This window comes from Chenopodium album, chromosome 10 (assembly GCF_948465745.1).
Source record: "Chenopodium album chromosome 10, dcCheAlbu1.1, whole genome shotgun sequence".
In the NCBI taxonomy this organism is placed as follows: Eukaryota; Viridiplantae; Streptophyta; class Magnoliopsida; order Caryophyllales; family Amaranthaceae; genus Chenopodium; species Chenopodium album.
In genome coordinates this window covers 56,551,870-56,576,005 of record NC_137843.1, presented here as the reverse complement: position 1 = coordinate 56,576,005, position 24,136 = coordinate 56,551,870, and the positions used below count along the sequence as shown (strand labels likewise).

The 24,136-nt window shown below is 35.4% G+C and overlaps 3 protein-coding genes across 4 annotated transcripts; 2 read left to right on the top strand and 1 right to left on the bottom strand.

Annotated features, from left to right (window-relative positions):
- Positions 1–327: 327 nt before the first annotated feature.
- On the top strand, positions 328–6,416 carry LOC145562621 (uncharacterized). 2 transcript variants are annotated; one of them, XM_081622966.1, is made up of 7 exons: positions 328–489; positions 562–690; positions 1,659–1,724; positions 2,006–2,042; positions 2,560–4,222; positions 5,124–5,205; positions 5,859–6,416. In XM_081622966.1, exons 2-7 carry the CDS (start codon positions 605–607, stop codon positions 5,893–5,895), a joined length of 1,971 nt encoding a protein of 656 aa, XP_081479092.1. In that variant the 5' UTR covers positions 328–489; positions 562–604; the 3' UTR covers positions 5,896–6,416. The 2 variants fall into 2 exon arrangements, with proteins under 2 accessions (XP_081479092.1, XP_081479091.1); XM_081622965.1 differs by having other exon boundaries at positions 328–690.
- A 5,428-nt stretch (positions 6,417–11,844) lies between these two features.
- Positions 11,845–12,426, bottom strand: LOC145565474 (uncharacterized). The gene has a single exon (XM_081625463.1). It carries the CDS (start codon positions 12,424–12,426, stop codon positions 11,845–11,847), a length of 582 nt encoding a protein of 193 aa, XP_081481589.1.
- A 3,109-nt stretch (positions 12,427–15,535) lies between these two features.
- On the top strand, positions 15,536–20,048 carry LOC145562619 (uncharacterized). Its single transcript, XM_081622963.1, has 2 exons — positions 15,536–15,670; positions 17,036–20,048. Exon 2 carries the CDS (start codon positions 17,151–17,153, stop codon positions 19,710–19,712), a length of 2,562 nt encoding a protein of 853 aa, XP_081479089.1. The 5' UTR covers positions 15,536–15,670; positions 17,036–17,150; the 3' UTR covers positions 19,713–20,048.
- Positions 20,049–24,136: the final 4,088 nt, after the last annotated feature.

Here is a 24,136-nt window from a genome sequence, read left to right as displayed (position 1 = left end):
AAAAAAAAAAAAAAAAAAAAGACCCATGAGAGCATATGTTAAGTAGCTCATCAAATCTTGTAAGGTTTTAACTACGGAGTAAAACACAATTGATCTCCTATTAAAAATAAATAAAACACATGTAAACTCAAATATCCGATAAATAACAAAGTTTATAACCCAGATAAACACCGTAAATACATAAGGGTATTTTTGTAACAGCACATGTAAGTGCTAGTTGAGAAAATTAGTTCGTGAGTCGTGACTCGATAACCTAAATGTACCAGCCGGCCGTTATATGAAAGGATTCCAATTTCCAACCCCAATAAACGTCGTTTATAACCTAACCATGCTAAACGTCACTTTGAGAGCTAAATTCTTACACAATTCCAGAATTTACAGAATTTCTCGACAAATTTTCGCCCAACAGGTAATTCGTAGTTTCATACAATAAAAACTAGCAAGCAACTCCATCATAATCGGACCAGCTGAACCCTCAGGAAATCTGAGGTAATACTTTTAATTTTCTATTTTTAATCTTCGACAATTGATAGTGTTAATCGTCGATTGTATTCTATTAAGGGTTCTTCTATGGTTGATTGATTATTGCACTATTGGGTTTGTAATGGAGCGGGAGCCCTTTAGTGTCGACGCAATGGCGATGTGGAAGAATATGCAAAAACATGAGCAAGAACTTTGGCATAAGAGAAAGTTAGTAATTTCTCTCCTACTTCCTTTTACTATTGCTTTTGTGGGAATGATTATGAATTTGTTTTAAATAATTGCATTATACTTTTGAATTTGCATAATTGCAATTTATAGTTGGTGCCTATTGAGTATGAATGAAGTTGTATGTTTTCTGTCGTTTTCTTTTAATCGCAATGTTAGGGGATGCACAATGTTTAGAGAGAGGAGAAGGGTAGTGAGAGATGGAGAGAGGGACCGATGTGATGAGGAGAGATTACGACTTTCCTAAAACAAAATATGTTACCATTAGAAGAGATATTAGTTGTTATATGGGATGTAGTTGTTTGGACCTACATTATGTCCTTTCGTTACAAATATGATGGTGGAGGGGTATGCAGTATGCACTGAGCTCATTGTGCACACGTCGAAGACCAACTCCAATGAACATAAAAGCTAGAAGTAAGATGATGTTATGTTCATTAGAGTTGATGTTTATTGGTGTTGATGTTCATTGGAGTTAGTCTTTATGTTCTTTGAAATTAGACTTGATGTTCAACGTATGCACATTGAGAACTATGCATATGCCTCCACCATCCAATTGCTCCCAAGTACTCTCTCAAAGTCAAGTAATTACATGCTTCTAAAGATTGCATGAGTTGAAGGGAATTTTTTTGATGATTAGTGTTAGAGCAAGATAGAGAGTAAAACAGATTTCAAGATTGTTGTATGTTGCTATAGAGCACTCACTCACTCACTTTGGTTCTAGAAAGCAGTATTATTTTGATTCTGAAGACATTACGGGTAATTAAGAGTTTGATATTTTGACAATAGGTTTATAGAGAAATTTTTATTGTTGCCCTGGGATAGGAAATAAGGCTTACCATCCTTACTTAGATAGAGGGGTAATTAAAAAATGTTAGTATTGGTATTAGTTAGTTTTCCTGATTTGTTATGCAATGCAATGATCTTTTACCTACTTATGGCTTGTGCAGGTTCTTAATGGGCTTGTCAGAAATGGACTATAATGATCAGAATGTGAGTTCACATGCTGGAAAACAGTGAGTATGACTATATTGTTTGAACCCTGAAGCTATTTTACTATGATTTTGCCACAATGTACATTTTTTTTTTTTTTTGAATTTTTACTTATTCTCTAGAAGTGTTATACGGAGTATATCAACACAAGCTTTCTAACTGCCCAAGTACCCAAACAGCCAGACCCAAAAAGTCTATTTATACCTTGACAACTGTAAAATGTCTGAGGAGTTTGATTGTGCCCAACTGTGATTTAGATGTCTTTGGCTTATTTCTCTCTTCTTCATTTTTTTTCCATATGCAGGTTGGTATTGCCAGAGTCATTGTTGAGGAAAGACGATGTAAGTCTTTGGCTTCCTCTTGCTTATCTTGTTTAAGTGACAACTCAGATGGTTATGTATGCTAGACAATAGAAATCTGGACAAGCTTTGTTCATTGCCAGGTTATATATAAAATTTTATTTTATAATAATAATTATTATTTTTTTATTACGTGGAAATGTTGTGGTAGAGTTGATTTCATTGTTAAAGTTTGCTAGCTCTTCAAACTTTATGAAATTGACCTTTGATTCTTTGACAACAATATGCAGACATGTAATGTACTCCAAATTATTTTAGTATCAAACCATTTGGGTTTTTTTTTTTTGGTTGTTGTTGTTGTTGTGGATAGATATATGCTTTGTATGTAACGATAATCCAATAACAGGCCCAGCCCTTTAAAATTTAATGAACACATTATGAATTTTTATAATGACTGATATTTGGTTGATTATTCTACTATGAGGCACCTGTGGGTGTTTGGTTTGATTTGTTATGGTAGCATTTCATTTAAATGGGTTTCATTGTTTAACAATTGCAGGTCTTCTATGAAGATGTCAAAATTTTTGTTGAGAGGGGCTGTCTTCAAACATCTGATACTGAAGAGTGGCAGAGTATAATTGATGAGGAGGAATTCTGTGAGGCACACAACATGTCAAGAATTATTTTGACCATGCTTGATGACTTGTCAAACAATGGGCTGTGCCGTCTAGCCAAGATTGTGACAAAAGGTTCAGCTGTTTTTAATAAAACTCGTCCACAAATGGAAAGAGTTATTAAATACAGCTTACAAGAATTACATAGCAATCGGTTAAATAGCTGTAATCAAGTCCAAATGCAGAATCAGCTATCTCAATTGCTGAAGAACCCAAAGAATTTTCGCCAGAATCGTAGGAGACACATAAAATTGACTAGGAAGTCTCTTATTAGTACTTTTGAGAAGGTTCAGCTTCAAAATATTCCAGTGCGGATCCTGTCCGCAATGTATAGGAGGTTGAAAGGGACACAAGGGGTCATGCCGCAATTGCGCCCTCGTTGGTCTGGATGGAACAGAAAAAGTTTGATCGAGCAAATGGAGAAATTGTGGCGTAGGATGATTGATCAACTTGATGATACAGATAAGCTACAGGACCCTTTAGTCAAAGCAATGGCAGTTCCTGGTTTATATTCAAGAATTGCATCTGACTATCAAGATTTTTCCATGGTCAAATTTATACATGTGCCGCCAGAAATGGAAGCATTACAGAATGAGATAGTAAAGGCTATTTGTTCTCTTGATAAGAGGTACAAGAAAGAAGAATTGAAGAAATTGCAGCTTCTATTGGACCCTGAATCTAATGTGTACGTTAATGGCCTAAGAAAAGCAATTAGGAACATGTTGATTGACTGTCTCTTTGAATGCAGTGATATGGAAGCAGTTCCAAACTCTTTATTAGATGCTCTGTCTCTTATTAATAAAAAGTCATGTAATACATGTAGGTTTTCTTCAAAGGTGGTTATTGAGGATGAGGTGGAATGTATATTGAATGTGGGTGCTCATATAAAGCAGCTTTTGTGGAATTGTGCTCCTGTTGATAGACTTGACCAAGATTTTGCGGATGCATACATGGAGGAACTTGAAGAAAGTGACGATGGAGATATTTTTGATGATGATGACCAGCAGCTGCATCCAAATTCCTTGGATGAAATTCAGATTAGGTTTAATGACTTCAGTGAAGAGGTTGCTAGTACCGGAGATGCATATCATTGCATTTTTAGTTCAGCAACATCTACATACAAAGATAATTTTGCTTCCAGGTCATGTTTTAAGGCTGAAAGCTTTACTGTTAAAGATGAATGCTGGGATCAGACAGAGATTAATGAAGGTGAAATGCTCTCTAATGCTGGTGGTGATGTTGTATCCCCTCTTGTTTCACCTACCTTACATGGGAAAAGTAATATTACGGGGAAAAAGGACCCTCTACATTATGCTTCAGTGGATTCTGTGAATCTTGCTGGTAAATGCTCAAAGAAAAATTTAGTGCCTGAAGACCAGAAAAACCGTTATCTAGCCATTCAGGAAGTTTGTGACCAGGCAAGTTTAGTCGCATACCAGCTTATTGGACGTATTTTGGCAGACTTTGGACAGATGGAGGCATTGGGTTTAAATTGGGAGGATAAAACATATCTTAGAGGCGAGTATACAATATCAGAACAAAATCAAGGTATTTCTTTTACAATGTATACAAGCCTACAACTAGAAAACTATGAACATATATGCTGTGCTTTCCTGCTACTGCAGTCCTTTTTGTTCATGTCTCCATATAACTGAGGTTTTTCCTCCAACTCCCCACCAGCTTTTCTGCTGCTTCTCCATTCAGCAATGCCTTTTCCTTCCTTTTATCATATTGTTGACATTGGAGCAAGACAACACCTTTGATTGTGGAATGCAAAAGGAGTATTGTTGTTGGAGCACAGACTTAATTTGCTTAAGCATTGATAAATTATGGTGCTGATTGCAGAGTTTAGGGATTGCTTTGTTTTTGTGCATGTGTAAAGCAAAGTCTGTTGAATAATGTATAACCTTGATTACATATTCTTCGTCCAGTTAGAAGTAATATTGATGGCTAAAGTTTAACATAGGAAATGGACTCCTGTCACATAGTTCTCGGTGAATATTTGAGTGTTAGGAGCTGTCCAGTCTCAATAGCATCTCTGCACTTATTTCTGCTGAGAGTGGTGTAGCTAGAAGCTCAGAACCTAATGAATCTGCTTTTGTACTTGCTCTTTGTGATTGATCAAAATGGAAGTTACGATTGATTATTTGTAAAGGCAGAGTCTTGTATGGGGGTTGTTTTTTTATTGACTTCTAGTTGATTTCACTGGGCTTATTCTAATGATACAAGTTGGTATCAATTTCTGATGTTATAAAACTTTTGCTGTCATTGTATTTCCATGTGATTGTGAGCTTAGTAAATGAATTTGTCTACCATCCTCCTTTTTTGTGTTAGAGCTTTGCAAGCAAAATAATGTATACAAATTTCTTTCTTGTTAATGTCTAAATGTTTAAATTACATTCACTCAGTTTTTTTTTAGTTGACTCATGCTCTTGTTTTCTAAAACCAGCTGTTGGCTCAAATGACCGTGATGGGAGTAGTTCAATCATTGTTCAAGCAGTTCGTGAAGTCATGCCTTCATTTCCTAATAGGTACAGTTCACTTCTGGGGCTTTTACAATGGATTCTTTATATTTCATTCCACAAGAATTTTAGTCATGTATACTGTGTAGTATTCTGTAATTTCTGGATATATGTTCACAATGTTTTTAAAAAAGAAACAGATGGGACGATGGCAAACAGGCAAACTATAAAGGGTACAAAGTAATTTAATGAATTCTTGGCGAACTTTTATTTAATGGAGATGGGATGATGATACTAGTTTGTTTCAGAGTCCAGACACAGGGTGTATCATTTTTACTTTCTAATTCTATGCATCTGCCTATTTTTTGTCTGAGTTACCAATGGTGCCTACATAATTTTTGTAGTTGTGTCTGTAGTAGAGTATATATTTTTGCAAGATTATTGCCTTTGAGGTTTTATTAAAGTGGTTTTTTCCAAATTTCTTAAACATGGCCTATAAAATCTTGAAAAACAAGACTTATATTTACCTTCCAAAAAAGCCCAATTTATGAAGACTATTATTATGAGCGAGTGGGTCTTCTGTGTTAGCAAGATTCACTTAGGTCTCGGTTATATTAATTTATCTGGTTTGTGTGTGTTGGTCATAGCACAGGCACTTTTTTTTATATAATTATGGTTACATTCTGCTGAATGCCTGACGATTTTTATTCTTTCAATGGCAGCCAACTGGAGACGGTGAAGAAGTTCATGAGCTTGTAGTGGAGGAGCTATGAGTAACACTGTACCTGGAAACTAGGATTGCTCAGCTCTTAAGTCTTCTTACTCTTTTTCCATGCCTTAAGAGTTGAAGTTCCCCTTCAGTTTCTCTTGGTTTTCTCCATTCCCTGAGAGTGAGACTGGGATGGTCTTGTTCTCTTCACTTCATTTTTGTTGAAGAAAGTATTTTTCTCTGATTAAAATTGATTTTTCTTATTGAAACTATATGATTTTTAAAAATTCACTAGTGTTTTTAGATCTACAAAGTTACTGATTAGATTTGAAATGCTAATTTAAAATTGTTTTTGTATGAATCAAAATTGATTTCAATTGATAATTTTTTACTGATTTGAAGAGAACAAAGCCTATTTGGGATGGAGTCATAATCTAGAGTTATTTTGAAATCATAATGAGTTTTAGATTATGAATAGTCGAGGAAATGTGATTATTTATTTAGTATAGGAGTATATAGGTGAAAGGGGTTAAATTAGCCCTTATATACAGTTACTTTTTTGTGGAAAAAACAGTTACTAATCCAAGTATTATTCAACAATGTAGAGCTTCAATGTTTGATATTAAAACAGTATTGCATTGAACATCTATATTTGCAGGGATGAATTTTTGACAGACTTGTAGCAATTGCCATTTTTTTTAAAATTATATTTAATTTGATTTGTAATTTATATTTGTATAATTTTATTCCTCTTTTTGAACTCTATTTGATTTATAGGACATTATTTCCCTCCCAACCTTCTTAGCCCTTTCTTTAACCTAAATTAGTATTCACAATTTCCTTTAAAAGAAAGTACTCACAATTATTTTCACAACACTGATACTTTACGTTTTGCATTGACAAAGAAACAGCTAGCATCAATCTCAAAATTGCATAGGAGCAAAATTGTTACATTACACTTTGCATTGACAAAGATATGAGTACGTTTTATCACAATTAGAGATCACATAAGTTGAGAGTGAGGGACACCTCGGTTAGAGCTTTCCTCCCTCTTTCAAGGGATCGATTACAAGTTTACAACATACGTAGTAGTAAGTATAACAATGATTTATTTTATATCAACAATAATAAATCTTAAATATATACATGAAGTAATATTTATCTTTAATGTTAAAAATTGGCCCTCCTTGAAAGCTCCACTAAACTTAAGGTCAAAGTATAGGTTTCTTATGGGATTTTAAGATCAAATACATAGTAATAAGTTTCTTATGGGCTAGGCCGAAATAAGGATTTATTAGGCACGACATAAAAATGGCTCAACCTGGCATGAATCTGTCTAAGCCTAACTTGATATCAAGATATAAAAGGACGTGTTAGCTTGCTTCTCAACTCGTTTATTTTGACTAATCAAACAAAAAAATGAAAATTACTCCATTTATGTAAGGTCAGCACGAGTCTAAAAAATACGAGGGACGATGACACAATATAGGGCCTATATGCACGGCCCATGCCCACCTTCATTATCTTTTACCGAATGTATACTTGGAGGACCTCCACAAAAGAGCCGCCATTTTTCTCTTCTACATCTCTTGATCTCTTCCTCAACAGTCAACAATCACAAAACTGCTCACCGAGTTTCAGCCACAATCTCAGAAGCCCCAACCTTCCAGAATTCAATTTCTGCTAACTCTTCAGGTATATCTATATCACTGCCCATTTGTAATCTTATGTTTCTGGTATACCAATTGAACTATTAATCTGTTAGTAGTATATCCGCCTCGCCTCATTAACATCTCGAAACAGTTATCGAAATTAAACCCGCCAAATATGTAAAAACCCCATTGACATTCGAGTTATCCGAAGATTTAATCCATGAAATCTTACTTCGACTGCCCTTAAAATCATTAGGAAGATTCAAATCAGTTTGCAAATCATGGTTTTCCCTAATTTCAAACCATGAATTTGCCAAATTACATCTCCAATTTTCAAGTCTTACCTCCATTAATAATCAACCCTTAATCCTTACTTTACATGAAGAGTGAAATAAGGTGATGCAAGAGGATGAGAAATAGAAGCAGAGAGAAAGTTTGCAGAGGGAATAATCAATTCATTCTCATTAACAGGCTTAGAGCAGTACAAGGATTATAAATACAGCAAGTCACAAAGGACAAAAATAACGGCTCATAAAGAAGCTTCCTAGCAATATCCTGACAGTACACAAATAACAGAAATATTCTTAGCTAATCATTTGCTGTCATACAAAGGATATGAAATTGATGAGAATGACTGATATGACCTCTAGCCTTATTACCCCCTTTCAAGCTGAGTGTTGGAGTATGGGACAGCACCAAGCTTGAGTAACAGGTGTTGATGATGATTGACAGACAGTCCTTTGGTGAAAATGTCAGCCAGTTGATCAGTTGAAGAAACATGAGAAGTAACTAAATCTCCAGATTTCACCATGTCCCGGACATAATGACAGTCGATTTCTACATGTTTAGTTCTCTCATGTAGCACAGGATTTGCAGCTATTGAAAGAGCAGCTTGATTATCACAATACAAGAGAGTAGGACCTAGATAGTTGATACCCAAGTCTTTCAGAAGAGATTTGAGCCAAGTGATTTCACAAGATGTAAGAGACATTGCTCTATACTCAGCTTCTGCAGAAGACTTAGCCACAACAGTTTGTTTTTTTGCTTTCCATGAGATAGGGGACTTGCCAAGCAGAATGCAGTATCTAGATGTGGATCTTCTAGAGGTGGGGCAGCTTGCCCAATCACTGTCACAATAAGCAGTTAATTGAGCTGCAGAGGAGGAAGCTAGGAGAATTCCTTGAGAAGTTGTACCAGCAAGGTACCTAAGAAGTCTTTTGATTGCCTGCATATGGGTTGAGGTTGGAGAGTGCATGAACTGACTGAGTAATTGCACTGTGAAAGAGATATTTGGCCTTGTTATGGTCAAATATATTAATTTTCCCAGCAGTTGTTGATATGGAATAGGACTCTCTAGAGGTGAACCTTTGTCAGCTGACAATTTTAAGTGACTGTCAATAGGCAGCTTTACAGGTTTTGCATTCAGCAAGCCCTGTTCTTTTAGCAGATCAGTTAGATATTTTTTCTGAGAGACAAAAAGACCTTGAGGTGTGTGATCAATTTCCAACCCCAAGAAGTATCTTAGAACTCCAAGATCTTTCATGTGAAAGTGTGAGGATAATAGATGCTCCAGCTTGTTGATTTCTGTGATTAATAGGTCATCAACATAAACAAGAACAGTAGTAATGCTGTTACCATGTTGTCTGGTAAACAGACTGTAGTCTGACTTGGACTGAACAAATCCAAATGAGATAAGTGAGGAAGAGAGCTTAACAAACCACTGTCTTGGTGCTTGTTTGAGACCATACAGTGATTTTGTAAGCTTGCACACCAACTGAGTGCTTTTAGGATCAGATTTGCCACTTGAATCAACTGAGATTCTACACCCATATCTAGTATATCCTTGTGGAAGAGTCATGTAGATGTCTTCAACCAAATCACCATGCAAGAATGCATTGGTCACATCCATTTGAGTGGTGTGCCAATCATTCATTGCAGCAACTGCTAATAGAGCTCTAACAGTTGTCATTTTTGCAACAGGTGCAAAAGTTTCACCATAGTCCAATCCATACTTCTGTCTACAACCTAACACAACAATTATGGCTTTGTGTCTTTCTATTTCTCCATTGGATTTATACTTTGTCTTATAAATCCATTTGCAACCTATTGTTCTTTTTCCTTCAGGCAGCACTGTAACTTCCCATGTTCCACTTTTTTCACATTGATCTAGTTCTCTATTCATGGCTGAAACCCAATTTTGATCAGTTACAACAGATTTGAACAGGACAGGATCTTCACTTTTCACCAGATTTGTCATGAAACAATGAAATTCTGGTTGGACAACTTGAATTGCCAGATTTGAAATTTGCCTGCTAGATTTTTTTCTAGGCTGCACATAGTCTTTCATCCAGTATGGAGCTTTGGAGGGTCTGGTGTTGTGTCTGACTGGTATATCTGGTTCATTTGGGTTAGGTGATGTGTTTTGAGGTTGATTTGGGATAGGATTTGTGTTTTGAGGGGAGAGAGGAACTGGTGTATCAAGTGTGGTGTTTTCTGGGTTGGTCTCAGGTTGGTCACTTTCTGCATATTCAGAAAGTTCATCAAGATAGGCATGAGTGAAATTTTCTTCCTGAGAAAGAACTGGTGGGACAGGTGTCATGTAAGAGTCAAGGGATTTTAGTTGAAATGGGAATATGGTTTCATGAAATACTACATCTCTGGAGATGAACAATTTCTTGGTTTGCATATCCAGCAATCTGTAACCCTTTTGGGTTGCTGGATAGCCCAAGAAGGCACGAGGAACACCTCTGGGTTGGAATTTGTCAGTTCCACCAGATGGATTTGCAGCAAATGCTAAACATCCAAACACTCTCAAATAAGAGTAATCAGGTGCTTTGTTATGCAACACCTCATATGGAGTTTTGTTTTGCAGAAAAGGAGTGGGAAGCCTGTTTATCAGATGGACTGCTGTCATCACACATTCACCCCAATAGCTCAAAGCAAGTCCAGCTTGGAACCTTAAAGCTCTTGCTATTTCAAGGATGTGTCTATGCTTTCTTTCAACTCTAGCATTTTGTTGAGGCTTGTCCACATAAGAAGTTTGATGAACTATGCCAAGTTCACCAAAAAACTTCTGACAATGTTGATCCTCAAATTCTAGAGCATTATCAGACCTCAGAAACTTGATTGTTGCATTGAAATGATTTTGAGCATAACTCTGAAATGTCTTGAGTTTGGACAAAGATTCTGATTTTTGCTGCAGTAGATACACCCAAGTTGACCTTGAATAATCATATACAATTGTTAGGAAATATCTGAATTTTCCTCTAGTGCAAACTCTATAGGGTCCCCAAAAATCCATGTGAATCAACTCAAAGGGTTTTCTAGCATGTGAAGTGCTCAGATCATAAGGAAGCTTTGTGAATTTTGCCATAGGACATGTAGCACACACTTGACTGTTACTGGTGATGCTTTTCTTCACACAGTCAATGTGTTGAAGTTTGCCCAAAGAGGCATGTCCCAGTCTATGATGCCAAACAGCAAATGACACTTGTTTGGATTCTGAATTTACAGTCATGCATGCTTGAGTGAACACTAGGTTGCTGTCTTCATTGATTTTCAAATAATACAGACCATTTCTTGCCTTCCCTATGCCTTTGATTTTCTTTGTCACTGTATCCTTGATTACACAGTGAGTCTTGCTGAAAGTGACTTCACACTGAGAATCTTTCATGAGCTTGTTTACAGATAGCAGATTGTATTTGAAATTTGGAACAACTAGACATTCTGCAAATACAGGGAGTTTGGTAATTCAACCAAGCCTGTATGAGTAACATTAGCTGTAGCTCCAGTAGGGAGATTGATTTTCATATGAGCCTGGCATGCTTTGGGATCAGTGACTAATTCCACACATGAAGTCATGTGGTCTGAAGCTCCAGAATCAATTATCCACTCTTTTGCACTTGAGACTGCAGTATGACATGATACCATTCCTGAGAAACCATTATCCAATTCTTCATCTGTTTCATTCCCTTTTCCAGAAGCAGGAATTTGTCTCAGCAACTGTTTAAATTGTTGCTGAGTGAGAGTAATATTTCCAGCATTAATTTGTCCTGTTCCCTGCAGTCTTGTTCCCTGAGAAGATTGAGCAACTGCAGCAAGTCTAGGAGTTGGTTTATTGCTCCATTTTTGCCCTTGAGGTTTTGCTGCTGGTTTCATTGGCCCTGCTTTATGCTTATGATGCCAACTTGGGTATCCTATAACAGTCCAACATCTCTCTGAGGTATGACCTCTAACTCCACAAGCACTACACACACTCAGTCTATTTTGTGAGTTTGGAAAATTCCCATTTCCACTCTGACCAGTATTTCTGCTGTACATAGCTGAAATATCTGAGTCAGGCCTGGTCTATAAGAGCACCTCCCTTTGACTTTCTTCTTGTTGCAGCATAGAGCAGGCAGACTCAACAGTAGGCAAAGTTGTAACCATAAGCAACTGAGACCTCATAGGTCCAAAATGTTCATCTAGACCATTTAGAAACTGAAATAGCCTATTTTCTTCTTGATACTTGGTTATAGCATCCAACAAATTTCTAATTCCAGGAGTGGGTTCAGTTATAACAGGCAAAGCATTCATAGAATCAATTTCTTCCCAAAGACTAGTCATGCTAGTGTAATACACATTGATAGGGTTTCCATTTTGTTTCAAGTTATACAGATCTTTGTTCAACTTGTATTTTCTAGAACCATTAGACATAGAGAAACGTTTTTCCAACTGAATCCAGGTTTCTCTAGCAGTACTAACATACAAGACATATTTTTTAATAGTGTCAGACAAACAACCATGGATCCAAGAGATTACCATAGAATTGCAAGTGTCCCACTGTTTTGCTGTAGTTGTATTTGCTGCATATGTTGATCTGAGCACAGTCCCTTGAACAAATCCTATCTTCTTCTTTGCTGTAAGAGCTATTTCCATGATCTCTTCCATGATCTGTAATCACCAGCTCCAGTCAGCTTGTCCACACTGATGGAATAAGAACCATCATTTGGATGTAAATACGAAACACTAGAAGTATCAGCTGCCATTGATGATGAGAATGACTGTTAAGAAAGATGAAGAAGATGAGAGAAGAAAAGAAAGGAATAAGAGAAGGCAGCTGAGCAAAAGAATGACAAATGAGAATGAATACCCTTTCTGTCGAATAATCAGTCCTGATGTTGCATCAGGGCTCTGATACCATGAAGAGTGAAATAAGGTGATGCAAGAGGATGAGAAATAGAAGCAGAGAGAAAGTTTGCAGAGGGAATAATCAATTCATTCTCATTAACAGGATTAGAGCAGTACAAGGATTATAAATACAGTAAGTCACAAAGGACAAAAATAACGGCTCACAAAGAAGCTTCCTAGCAATATCCTGACAATACACAAATAACAGAAATATTCTTAGCTAATCATTTACTGTCATACAGAGGATATGAAATTGATGAGAATGACTGATATGACCTCTAGCCTTATTATTACAAGAAGACAATGTTATATCCTTGTTTAAGTATAAAAGTTGTACTGATTTTACATTGGACCGACAATTTGTCGATGTTTTTGATTGGGGTCGATGTTTTATTGTTGGATCATGTGATGGGATTTTGTATCTTTACATTAAAAGTAAGGTTAAGTTTGGTGAAGATTTGTTGCATCTTTGGAACCCTGTTACTAATGAAGACAAACAAATTTCATTGTTTGGGGTTAAGGGTTTAACTTATCTTCATGTTGGATCTGCTTGGTTCGGTTATGGACCATCTTTAAAAGACTATAAGATCATATTAGTGAATACAAGTATGGGGGATAAGCCGGGTTTTGTGAAGCGGATGTATATGTACTCGTTACGTGATCCTAAATGGAGAGAATTGGATGTTACTGATGCAGGATCGTCGTTTGCATCAGTTTCTAACTCGGTTTTCTTGAATGAAGCTTTGCATTGTCTTGGTCAGAAATGTATACATAAGTTTGATTTGGTTACGGAAACCTTTGAAAAGGTGCCCTTGTTGATCAAGCCTGATCTTCCGAGACCCCATCAGATTAAGCTTGGTGTCATTGGAGAAAAGAATTGTTTATGTGCTATGTTGGTACATCACTCTGAGGAAGAGGAGTGGATGTTCGAGTTATGGATGTTGGAGGAATATAACAAATGGGATTCTTGGAAGAAGTTGTATAGAATTGACTTGAAGAAGGAGATGGCCAGGAACTACATCGGATTTTTAGGTTTCACATATAATGGCAATTTTTGCATTCGAGAAAAAAATGGACTTAAACTCATTGATCCAAGTTGTGATCCACCTTCATGTGTCATGGTTTGCCGTGGATCAGTATTCGTAGCTATTGATTATGTGGAGTGTCTTGTATCTCCGTTTTCTCTTCATTAAGTTGATCTGAAGTTCAAAATATTCAATCCATTTTAGGTGATAACTTGTATTTTTATCTATGGTCTGTAAGACCAAATCATTTGGAGCAGAACAGGATCTGTAGGAAAAGATTCGTCTGGTGAAGCATCTGAATCCACTAGGGCAGTCTCAATTACTTTACTTCGAGTATATACCCCGTCAATCAAACAAGACAGACGATGATTGGGACTAACTAGAGGAGGTGTCATAAGGAAAGTAATGTATGAAGGAAATACACCTCTGATTAGATTGTTACATTGTTGCAGGACTCCACTTCATACAAAATTAACTATGACAGGATAGGGAGAAATCTCTGAAAAATTTTCTTATGTACCTCAAATTTGTGTCAATCGTCAATTACTGGTTTTGTGCATTGTAGATTACTTGTACACTATCTTCAATTTCTTTAGCTGATAACTTCTACAGAGGTTAAACTGTTGAGTATGATTTCTTAAATTTACCAAAGTGTTGCATAATTTTCTATTTAATTAGTGGTAGTTTGCAAATTCAGCTGTTACGGTAATACTATTTCTTACCTATTCCAAGTTTACAGTTGAGAAGCACAACACAGACCCAAGCATAAACAACTTGCCACTAAAGATTAGATGTGATTCAGGGGTATCATAAAAGTTTTGAATCAGTTTGCCTGTTTTACAGGAATATTATTCATTTGATAATAACATTATTCATCAAACACGAGTCACCATGCCTGAACCTCGTATGCCTTTGGATGTGATGCCTTTGGAAATCTCTGAGCAGTCAGCACATTGCCTAAATCTCGTATCAGGTGATCAAGCTCAGAGAAGTACAAATGTGAAAAGGCACATCTAATTATTCAAACAAGAAAGAGGAGCGAGGTTGTTGATGCAGATTACTAAATTCCCGAGTAAATACTCATACTTAATTCAAACATCCTTATGAAAGCCAAGTAAGATTCTTCTCTTTGGCCTTGGGAAGCAATACCTCAATGAATGTGATATTGACTGAATCTACTAACTGCAAGTATAGCAAAATCATCACCATATTCTCTTTGGCCTTGTCACAAGACCTAAAGGCACGAGAACAAGAGCAAAGAGCAACATGCCAATGTCATACTACTGCTCATATATGAATTTCTGCACTAACATGCTTAGTTGTACTAAAACAATGCACTTATAGTGAATATAGTAGCTTAAATTCATCAAGGATGATACATCATAAATGCACGGAGATTAGATTAATCAACAATAAGAACTAAAAACACATCTAATAAAAAATACCTCATACATGCTCGGAGATTAATCAATAATTATTCTCATGTAAACTATATAATCATGAGAATATGTTATGGTTTATTATACGGAGTATGAATTTACTATAAAATGAGATGCTCAGTGCTCACTACAACTTAAAATATTATTAACTTCGTTATTAATCCAAACATTAATAGATAGTTTAATTTATTGTCATTCGTCTTATTGTACAAAAGAAATCACTTTTATTAATATTTAATTTCAATTTGAGTCAGATCGAGTTTATGAATAAGATAATTCGAGCATGATCCGTTACACCATTCGACTTTCGGCTTTAGCGCATTAATGTAAATCAAATTTTCATCCCTCCGCACCCTAATTACTCCAAGCTGCCTGATCTTTAATTTCAAGTCAGTCAACATTCAACTACATACTAACATACAAGTATACATATACACCGTACTCCAATTTTGTTCCTACTTTTGTGCTTCTCACTACATTTCTCTGCGCTTTCAAATCACCAATACGGCAATACCAGCTCAGAAACCGTCGAAATCTCAGGTATATTACCGATTTATCGTTGCATTTGCATAATTTGAGGTTTGAATCAATGAATTTCTTTAAATTTTTTTCATTTAATGGGTATTGGTAATGGGTATTGAATTAGGATTTTTACGATCTTGTTCATATATGTACCCAAACTAGCAATATGTTTCAATTTCTGGGCTTTTTTAATTGTAATTTTTATGGGTTCTTTTATATGTTATTGATTATTGAGCAAATGATTAATTTTCTGGGATTGCACTTTCATTTGTTATTGTAAATTTTATGTTGTTCAATTGATTGAGATTTGGTTTTGTTTTGATGGATGTTGAAATTTCCAGCTTATTTTAATTAGGGTTTTGATTTTCTTTTTTTGTAGAACTATTCCTGTTCATGTTTGTACCCAAGCAGTGATTTTTACATTTAATTGAGGTTCTTTGAACTTGATTTAGAGTTTAGGCAGAGAGAATGAGATTATACAGATAATAGACACATCTTCAATCTTTTAGATCATCACTAATTCACTAGCAAATTGCTTTGCAAGTTTGTCTTTTTTTGCCGTCAATTTTTCAATTGCCTTATTGAATTTCTAAATGGCGGTATGAAGTTTAAGAGAAGAGGGGATAAGCAGGAAATAGACGAATGTGGTGGTTTGGTTAGGGCCGGGGAGGAAGGAAAGAAAGGTAAGTGGCACAGTTGTGTTGAAAGTAAGGCTGAAAGTAAGGCTTCCAACATTTAAAAAATATATTAAGGTGTGAGATATCAATGTCCTTGAAATTTTTTGTGGCAGAACATATTGCAGCTCTTTGATGATTGCAATAGATTCATCGTGTTTATCATGTGGATTGGTAGGTATTACAGCGAGAATCTCAATTTATAGAATGAGAGAAAAGTCAGTGGAAAATGATCTTTGAACTTAATTTGGCTCACTAAATAGTAGTGGTTTATATGCATCAGCTAACTGGATGAAATCTGATCATCCTTTCTATTAAGGTACAAAGTTATTTTCTTTTTTTGCCCCCCTTGTTCTCTCAGATGTGCATTATGTAAAAATGGGCTTTTGAAGATGATTCAATTGACCTTTAATATTTCCAACAGAAAGAAGAGTGATGCCGGAATGGGTTCAGGTCGGTTGTGGTAAAAATAGGGGACTAGGGGAAGCAGCTTTCAGGCCATGGTGGGAGAGTGGGGAGTTGTGAAGGGAAAGGGAAAAGAGTACTTTTATAGGGAATGTAGGATCAGTACTAATTGAAGTATGCAGTATAAAATCTTTCTCATGAATATGTTTTTGTCAAGATAGATTAACATTTGACAGTTTGTGAATTTGAAGACAATCTATTTTAAAAATATACATATAATGATTGCATGTTTTTTGCTTGCTAGGTGCTGTTTTACATTCTGAAAATGGTGCACCAACGACAGGGAGACCTTTGACGGCTAAGCCACTTTATAGCTCTTATATTTTTTTTCTCTTGAAGATCACTTATAAATTACAAAGATGGCAGACAGCCACCATCATTATCACCGGCCACACCGCCTATCAGTCCCGTCACGTCCTGCTGTGCTCACAGGCGTGCGCAACCCTACTCCCTATCCTTTAACCCCAACTCCCACTCCGTCTAAAACCCGACTGTCTCAATCTACCAGTGGCATCAGCAACAAATCTTCAATCTCATCCCTATTCCTGGTCCTTTTCTCCCTACGATCTCTCTATCCCCTCCTTCCTTTCCTCCGCTCATCCCCTTCCTTCTCTCTATTCCCATTCTCCTTCCTTGTCTCTCTGCTCTCCTTCCTTCTCACTCTCATCTTCTCCCTCTACTCCAAACACCCTCGCATTCCTCTTTTTTCTCTCTCCTCCCTTTCCCAATCCCAAGTTAGGCATCTTCTCTTCAAGTCCCTTATCTTGGCTATTGTCTTCCTCCTCCGATTCCAAGCCCTCCGTTATTGTGGGACTGCAGCCCTGATATTGGCTGAATTGTCTGGAAATGTTGCCTTCCGATTCTGGAAGGTTCAGGACTGGGATCGAGATAGACACTCAAGGGTTCGTGGATTCTTTGCCTTATTTACTGGTCTATTCCTTTTATCTGTCAGTTGGGATCGGATGGATTGTTTCCCTCTTTCTTATAGTAATCTTGATAAAATTCGAAGTTCATTTATGGTGGTTGTTGGTGGTAATTGTCTGAGAATTGTGCCTATGCTACTCCCTTTCTTATCTGGGTTTTTGGGTTGTTATGAGAGGGATTTGATGAACCGGGGTTCTATTAGGCAGTTGGGTCGAAAGCGGGTTCAATTGATTTCGTTGTTCTTCACCACTTCGATGCTTTTTTTTCCTGCCATCATTAATATGCTGGTTTTTGAAGCAGAGGGTGGAAGTGTTTCTGTTGTGAATCTGGGTTGGTTGCTGGCAAACACAGTTTTGTTTGGTGTCCTCTTGAATGAGTGGAATAATGATGAGAAGTGGGTGAATCCTAGAGACTCTGAAAAGGAATTTTTCATCACCTTTGTGAGTACACTTGTTTTGGAGCTTGTTTACTTTCCAGAGCTCTCACTTTGGGGATTGTTGATCTGTGGATCATTGCTTTGGGTAGCCATTCAGCAGTTGAACTGGAACCATGCTAGATATGTGGAATTGGGGGCTGAATCTTCAGAAACATTCTCTTCAATGGTAATGAGGCCAATTCGCCACGTATTGAGTGAACGTAAATCTCGCAAAATTGCACTTTTCCTTATGATTAACACTGGCTATATGGTGGTAGAATTTGTTGCTGGTTTCATGAGCAATAGTCTTGGATTGATATCTGATGCTTGTCATATGTTGTTTGATTGTGCTGCACTGGCTATTGGGCTTTATGCTAGTTATATCTCTCGTTTGCCAGCCAATAGCCAGTTTAACTATGGCCGTGGTAGGTTTGAGGTGCTTTCAGGGTATGTTAATGCAGTTCTTTTGGTTTTGGTTGGAGCTCTCATAGTGTTGGAATCATTGGAAAGAATTCTGGATCCTCAAGAGATTTCAACTAATAGTTTACTGGTTGTATCTGTTGGAGGACTACTTGTTAATGTTGTGGGTTTAATCTTCTTTCACGAGGAGCATCATCATGCCCATGGAGGGTCTTGCTCTCATTCACACTCCCACTCCCACTCCCACTCTCATACGAGTCACACCCATCTTGACCATGACCATGTTACTGAGGTTAAGCATCGGCATGACCATGTTCACTCTCATGAGGACCATGATCACAGTCATAGTCATGGCCTCGATATTCACTCTCATGGACACAATGATCACACTCATTGCCATGGTCATGCACACCATGACCATGATCATAGTCATGCACAACACGATCATGATCCTCATGAACACCATGACCATGATCACAGTCATGCACACCATGATCATGATCATAGTCATGCACACCACGACCACAGTCATAGTCATGACCACTCTTGTAAACATGATCTACATCATGAACAGGGTCATCATATCCACCCTCATCACGATGATAATGTGTGCAAGAGCATCACCAAGCTTCCTGGAGCGGACTCATGCAGTCATAGTCATCATCTAGACTTAAAGACTGATTCCTCCCAAAATAAGAAGCACCATCACCAACATATTGACCACAACATGGAAGGCATCTTCTTACATGTTCTGGCAGACACTCTGGGGAGTGTTGGAGTTGTGATCTCAACCCTGTTAATCAAATACAAGGGATGGCTTGTTGCAGATCCAGCTTGCTCCATATTCATATCCGTCTTAATTGTATCATCTGTAATACCATTATTGAGGAACTCTGCTGAAATTTTGTTGCAGAGGGTTCCTCGAGCTCACGAACAGGATATTAGAGCTGCTGTAAATGATGTTATGAAGATTAAAGGGATTTCAGGCATCCAGAACCTGCATGTCTGGAGCTTGACGAACACAGATGTCATTGGCACTTTACATCTTCGCGTTTCATCAGAAATTGACAAAGCTGCAACAAAAGCTCATGTCATGCACACACTTCAGGACGCTGGGGTTAAGGATCTGACGCTTCAGGTAGAAAGTCTCAAGAGTTTGTAGTTGTTATCTGTAAATAGAATAGAAATAGACTAGCACATTGGTCATAGCTCTGATTCGATCATACTTTGTTATATTTATAGCAAATTTTGAATTTCGATACAAATGAGATAGTTAATTATGGATCTAATTTTTTGGTAAAGTGATTGAAGAATTTGGAAAACTCAGGTCAATTCTGTACTCCAACTTGGATTCTTGTCATTTTTGGTTCAAAATGTTTTACTTTGTAGTATTGTATGGGATTGATTGAAGTTGCCCAGAAACGAGTACTCAGTATTTGTTGAGCATCTAGGGCAAAGATTTGAAGTGGTCTATAGTTCAATGATTACTCAATATAATGGTTGGCTGGATTGTTGCACATATTTTTCTTTAAACTTATTTTATCAAGCTTAGCTCAATTTAGCAAAGTTGGATGTATCTTAGGATGTTAAATTCGGCATTGATTGAATGCATATGGAGTAGATTTCAATAGATTATAAATACTACACATAAATGCTGCGCGTTTGTTTAGGAAAATATAATGAGTAATACAAAATGCAATTTTACAAAATAAATATATAAAAATAATATAAACCTTAATATCTATGTAATTGTGAATTTGTGATAGGTCAGACTCGGTTTGTTGTGACTTAAGCTAGTAATTGATGTTGCACTTTGGTAATACACTATCCACACCTAGAGTGATTAGGCCTTGTTCAGCAAAATAAGCAATGACAATCTAGTCAGTTTAGTTGATGAATCGGTTACAAAGTAGCTATTGGTCTCGGCAAGAGACATATAGTTCAAAAGGTAATTATAATTTGACAAATAGATCTATTTTTTTAATTACTAATACTATATGCTCGTATTAATGCACGAAATAAAAAAAAAAATGTACGGAGAATATATGTTTGGTAGTTGTTGGAGAAATGTTGGGTTTTGGGTGTTTTAAATGTTTGCAACCCTAATACAATAACACTACGTCTACTATAACCGTCACACATCACAACACTCATATTTTATTTTTTTAACTAATGAAAGCCTGTGCGATGCACATATTTTCATACATAAATCTCAAGAAAAATATCTCTCTTAGTGAAGTAATATTTATTTTAAATTATTATTGTCTATTAAAAAATATAATTTTTTTTTTCACATTGTGTACTTGATGAGTTCAGTTCAGTCTCTTATTATACGTTTATTTGGTTTATGTAGGATATAAAAAATGTCAAATTTAAAGCGGTGATAATATCTTATCATTAGATATGATAAACTTAAATATGATAATTTAGTTAATCTAGTATTTAATCTTTTAATGGGATAAATGAGGGTTCGTTTGGCATTGCTGTGGTTTTCTGTTTTTTGGTTTTTTGGTTTTCAAACTCATATGATATAAGTCATATAATTAAACAAAAATTAGTCAAACTTATTTAAATCATGATAATTTTGAAAACTGACAACAGAAAAGTGAAAACACCTTTTTCTTGTTTCCTGTTTTTGGTTTTTTGTTTTCAAAAAAACAGAAAACTGAAAACAGAAAACGATGCCAAACAAGCCCTGAGCGGGCGGTTTTTTTTTTTTTTTTAAATTTATTTTATTTTATTTTGAAAGATGAAAAAAAGGATATTTGTTAGTATTTTAATATTATTTTTTATTTAATCTTAAATTGAGTTTTTATCTAATCCAATTTAACATTTTTTTATTAATTTAAATTGAACGTAATTTTAATGTTAACCCTTTTCCTATGTTATTAAACTAAAAATTATATAAAACATGTTCAATTAAAATTTTAAAATGTTCAATTTTTCTTTCTCAAAAAATTAAAATAAATAGTGACATGGAAATCTACATGGTATTCGATATAATTGACATATACAAAAACATATAGAAAATAATACATATATTCTATACAAAACTTTAATACACAAATCAAAATAATTAGAGACGGCTCTTACAATCTTTAATTTGTTTTTCCCTTTACTAATTGTAATATTATAGTTGCATACTTAGGCCCTGTTCACTCCACTTTAAAAAAATAAAGTTCAGTTCAGTAAAATTAATTTCAGTTCAGTAAAAATCAGTAAACTTAAAGAAGAAATATATTAGAAAATCAGTAAAAATAATTTCAGTTCAACAAAATAATTTTAATTCAGTAAAAATAATTTAAGTTCAGCAAAAATAATTTCAGTTCAGTAATAGTTCAGCAAAAATAAGGTGAAGTGAACGAGGCCTTACTTTTCCAATCTACTCATTCCTCTTTTGGATTTATAAGTGCTTTATACAAAATATTATAGTCATGTAATTTCATTGTCTCAGACTCTCAGCGATGGGTTGGCGGTATGATCTCGGAAAGTTGAGCATTTGAATCGTTTAAATTTTGCTTTCAGTTATTCTTTAACAAAAGTGTTAGACAAAAATTCCATCAATTGGTGCATGGACATATTCCCTTCAAATGCAGAATAAATAATATTATACTTAAATTATTTAAAAAATTAAATACGATAAGTAACTTAATAAGAGTAGGTAAAATAAAAACAAAACAAAAATCTTACAAAATGAATAACAATCAATTTATTGTTTCAAAAAAAAAAAAAATAACAATCAATTTATTTTGTTTACCTAAAAAACCTTGATATACTTGCATTTATTTTCCAATATTTTTGTTGACCAACGAATTAGAGCTGGAAAAAAAAAGTATTATAGTATATGTGGAGTAGAAGATAAATCTCTTATAAATTTATTTATTTTTATCTAATCACGATGATATGAGATTATGAAATTTACTATTTACATGTAATGCCTTATCATGTGGATTGCTAGATAAGATAAGTGGGAAGGAAATTGATTATTTATAAATAATTTTATTTTTTCTTTTAATATGGTTTTTCGATTGAAAGTTCTCTGTTTTTTAATGGATTGAACATTCTCTTTAAAAAAAAATTGAACATTTTGGTGATTTAGGTGGCTTAATCAAGTTATTAAATTAACTTAATTTCTAACCTAAAAAAAAAAAACTTAATTTCTTATTTTTAATTATAGTGTTTTTTTTATTAATTTATTTTTAATGTATATTTTTAATAACACTTTTTTTTTTGAAAGAATTTTTTATATCACTTTTATTATTACCTTTTTTATCAAATCCAAAACTAAATACTTCGCATTTTTAATTTAAATTGAACATGATTTTTATCATGTATTGTATTTTATCACTTTTCATATATGTCAATTTAAAAAAAAAAAAAAAAAACCGAACTTTTTTTTTTTCACAATTTTTATCCTTTTTTTTTTTTTTTTGACAATTTTTAACTTGAATGCTCTTTATGTTTATTCTTTTTCAATTTCTTAGGTAGATAACATTTAAATTGTAAATATGTTTAAATTTAAATACAGAGCTTTTTTGGTGCTGCAGGCTACACCGTGTGACCTGCTGCCAAATCAGTAAAAATAACGGATTTAGACGCGCGTATAATGGGTTACTATTCACGCGTATAACGAGGTTACTGGTTTTGTCAGGGTTACTTGTATTTTTCAAGGGTTACTTGTATTTTTTTTTTCAGGGGTTACTTGTATGGATTACTTATTCAGGGGTTACTTGTATTTTTTTTTTCATGGGTTACTTGTTTTTTTTTTCAGGGGTTACTTGTATGGGTTAATTCAAGGGTTACTTGTATGAGTTACTTATTCAGGGGTTACTTATATGAGTTACTTCAAAGGTTACATTCAATGGTTACTTGTTACTTATTCAAGTATTGCTTGTAGGCCCCATACCAAACCAGTAACACCCTACAAGTAACCATTGACTAAAACCAGTAGCACCCTACAAGTAACCCTTAAACAAACCAATAACACCCTACAAATAACCCCCGACCAAAACCAGTAACACCCTACAAGTAACCCCCGACCAAACCAACAACACCTTACATGTAACCTCTGACCAAACCAGTAACACCCTACATGTAACCCCTGGCCAAACCAGTAACACCCTACAAGTAACCCCTGACCAAACTAGTAACACCTTATAATTTTTGACGTAGAATGTTCGATCCAAGATTTCACGAAGAAAACGAGCTCAAATTTCTTTGGTTCTCATCGATTTCACTACTTCAAATGTTGTTATTGATTTTAAGGATAATTAACCACAATTTTTCATAGCAATTTGACACCCAATTTCTAAAATTTCGGGCTTTAATTGCAACAATTTGGCAAAGAGGAGAGAGAAAATGGGCGGAGTAGTGTTGGTGATGTGTGGTTTGGCTTGAATAAGAAGCTAAGAAAAGAGGAGAGAGAAAATGGGTGGAGTAGAGATATGGTTGTTGGTGATGTGTGGTTTGGCTTGGAGAAGAAGCTAAGAAAAGAGGAGAGAGAAGAGTTGTGGTATTTTTTTTTTTTTAAAAAAAAAAAAAAAAAAAAATTGTGGCTGGCCACACCGTGTGGCCAGCCACATACAA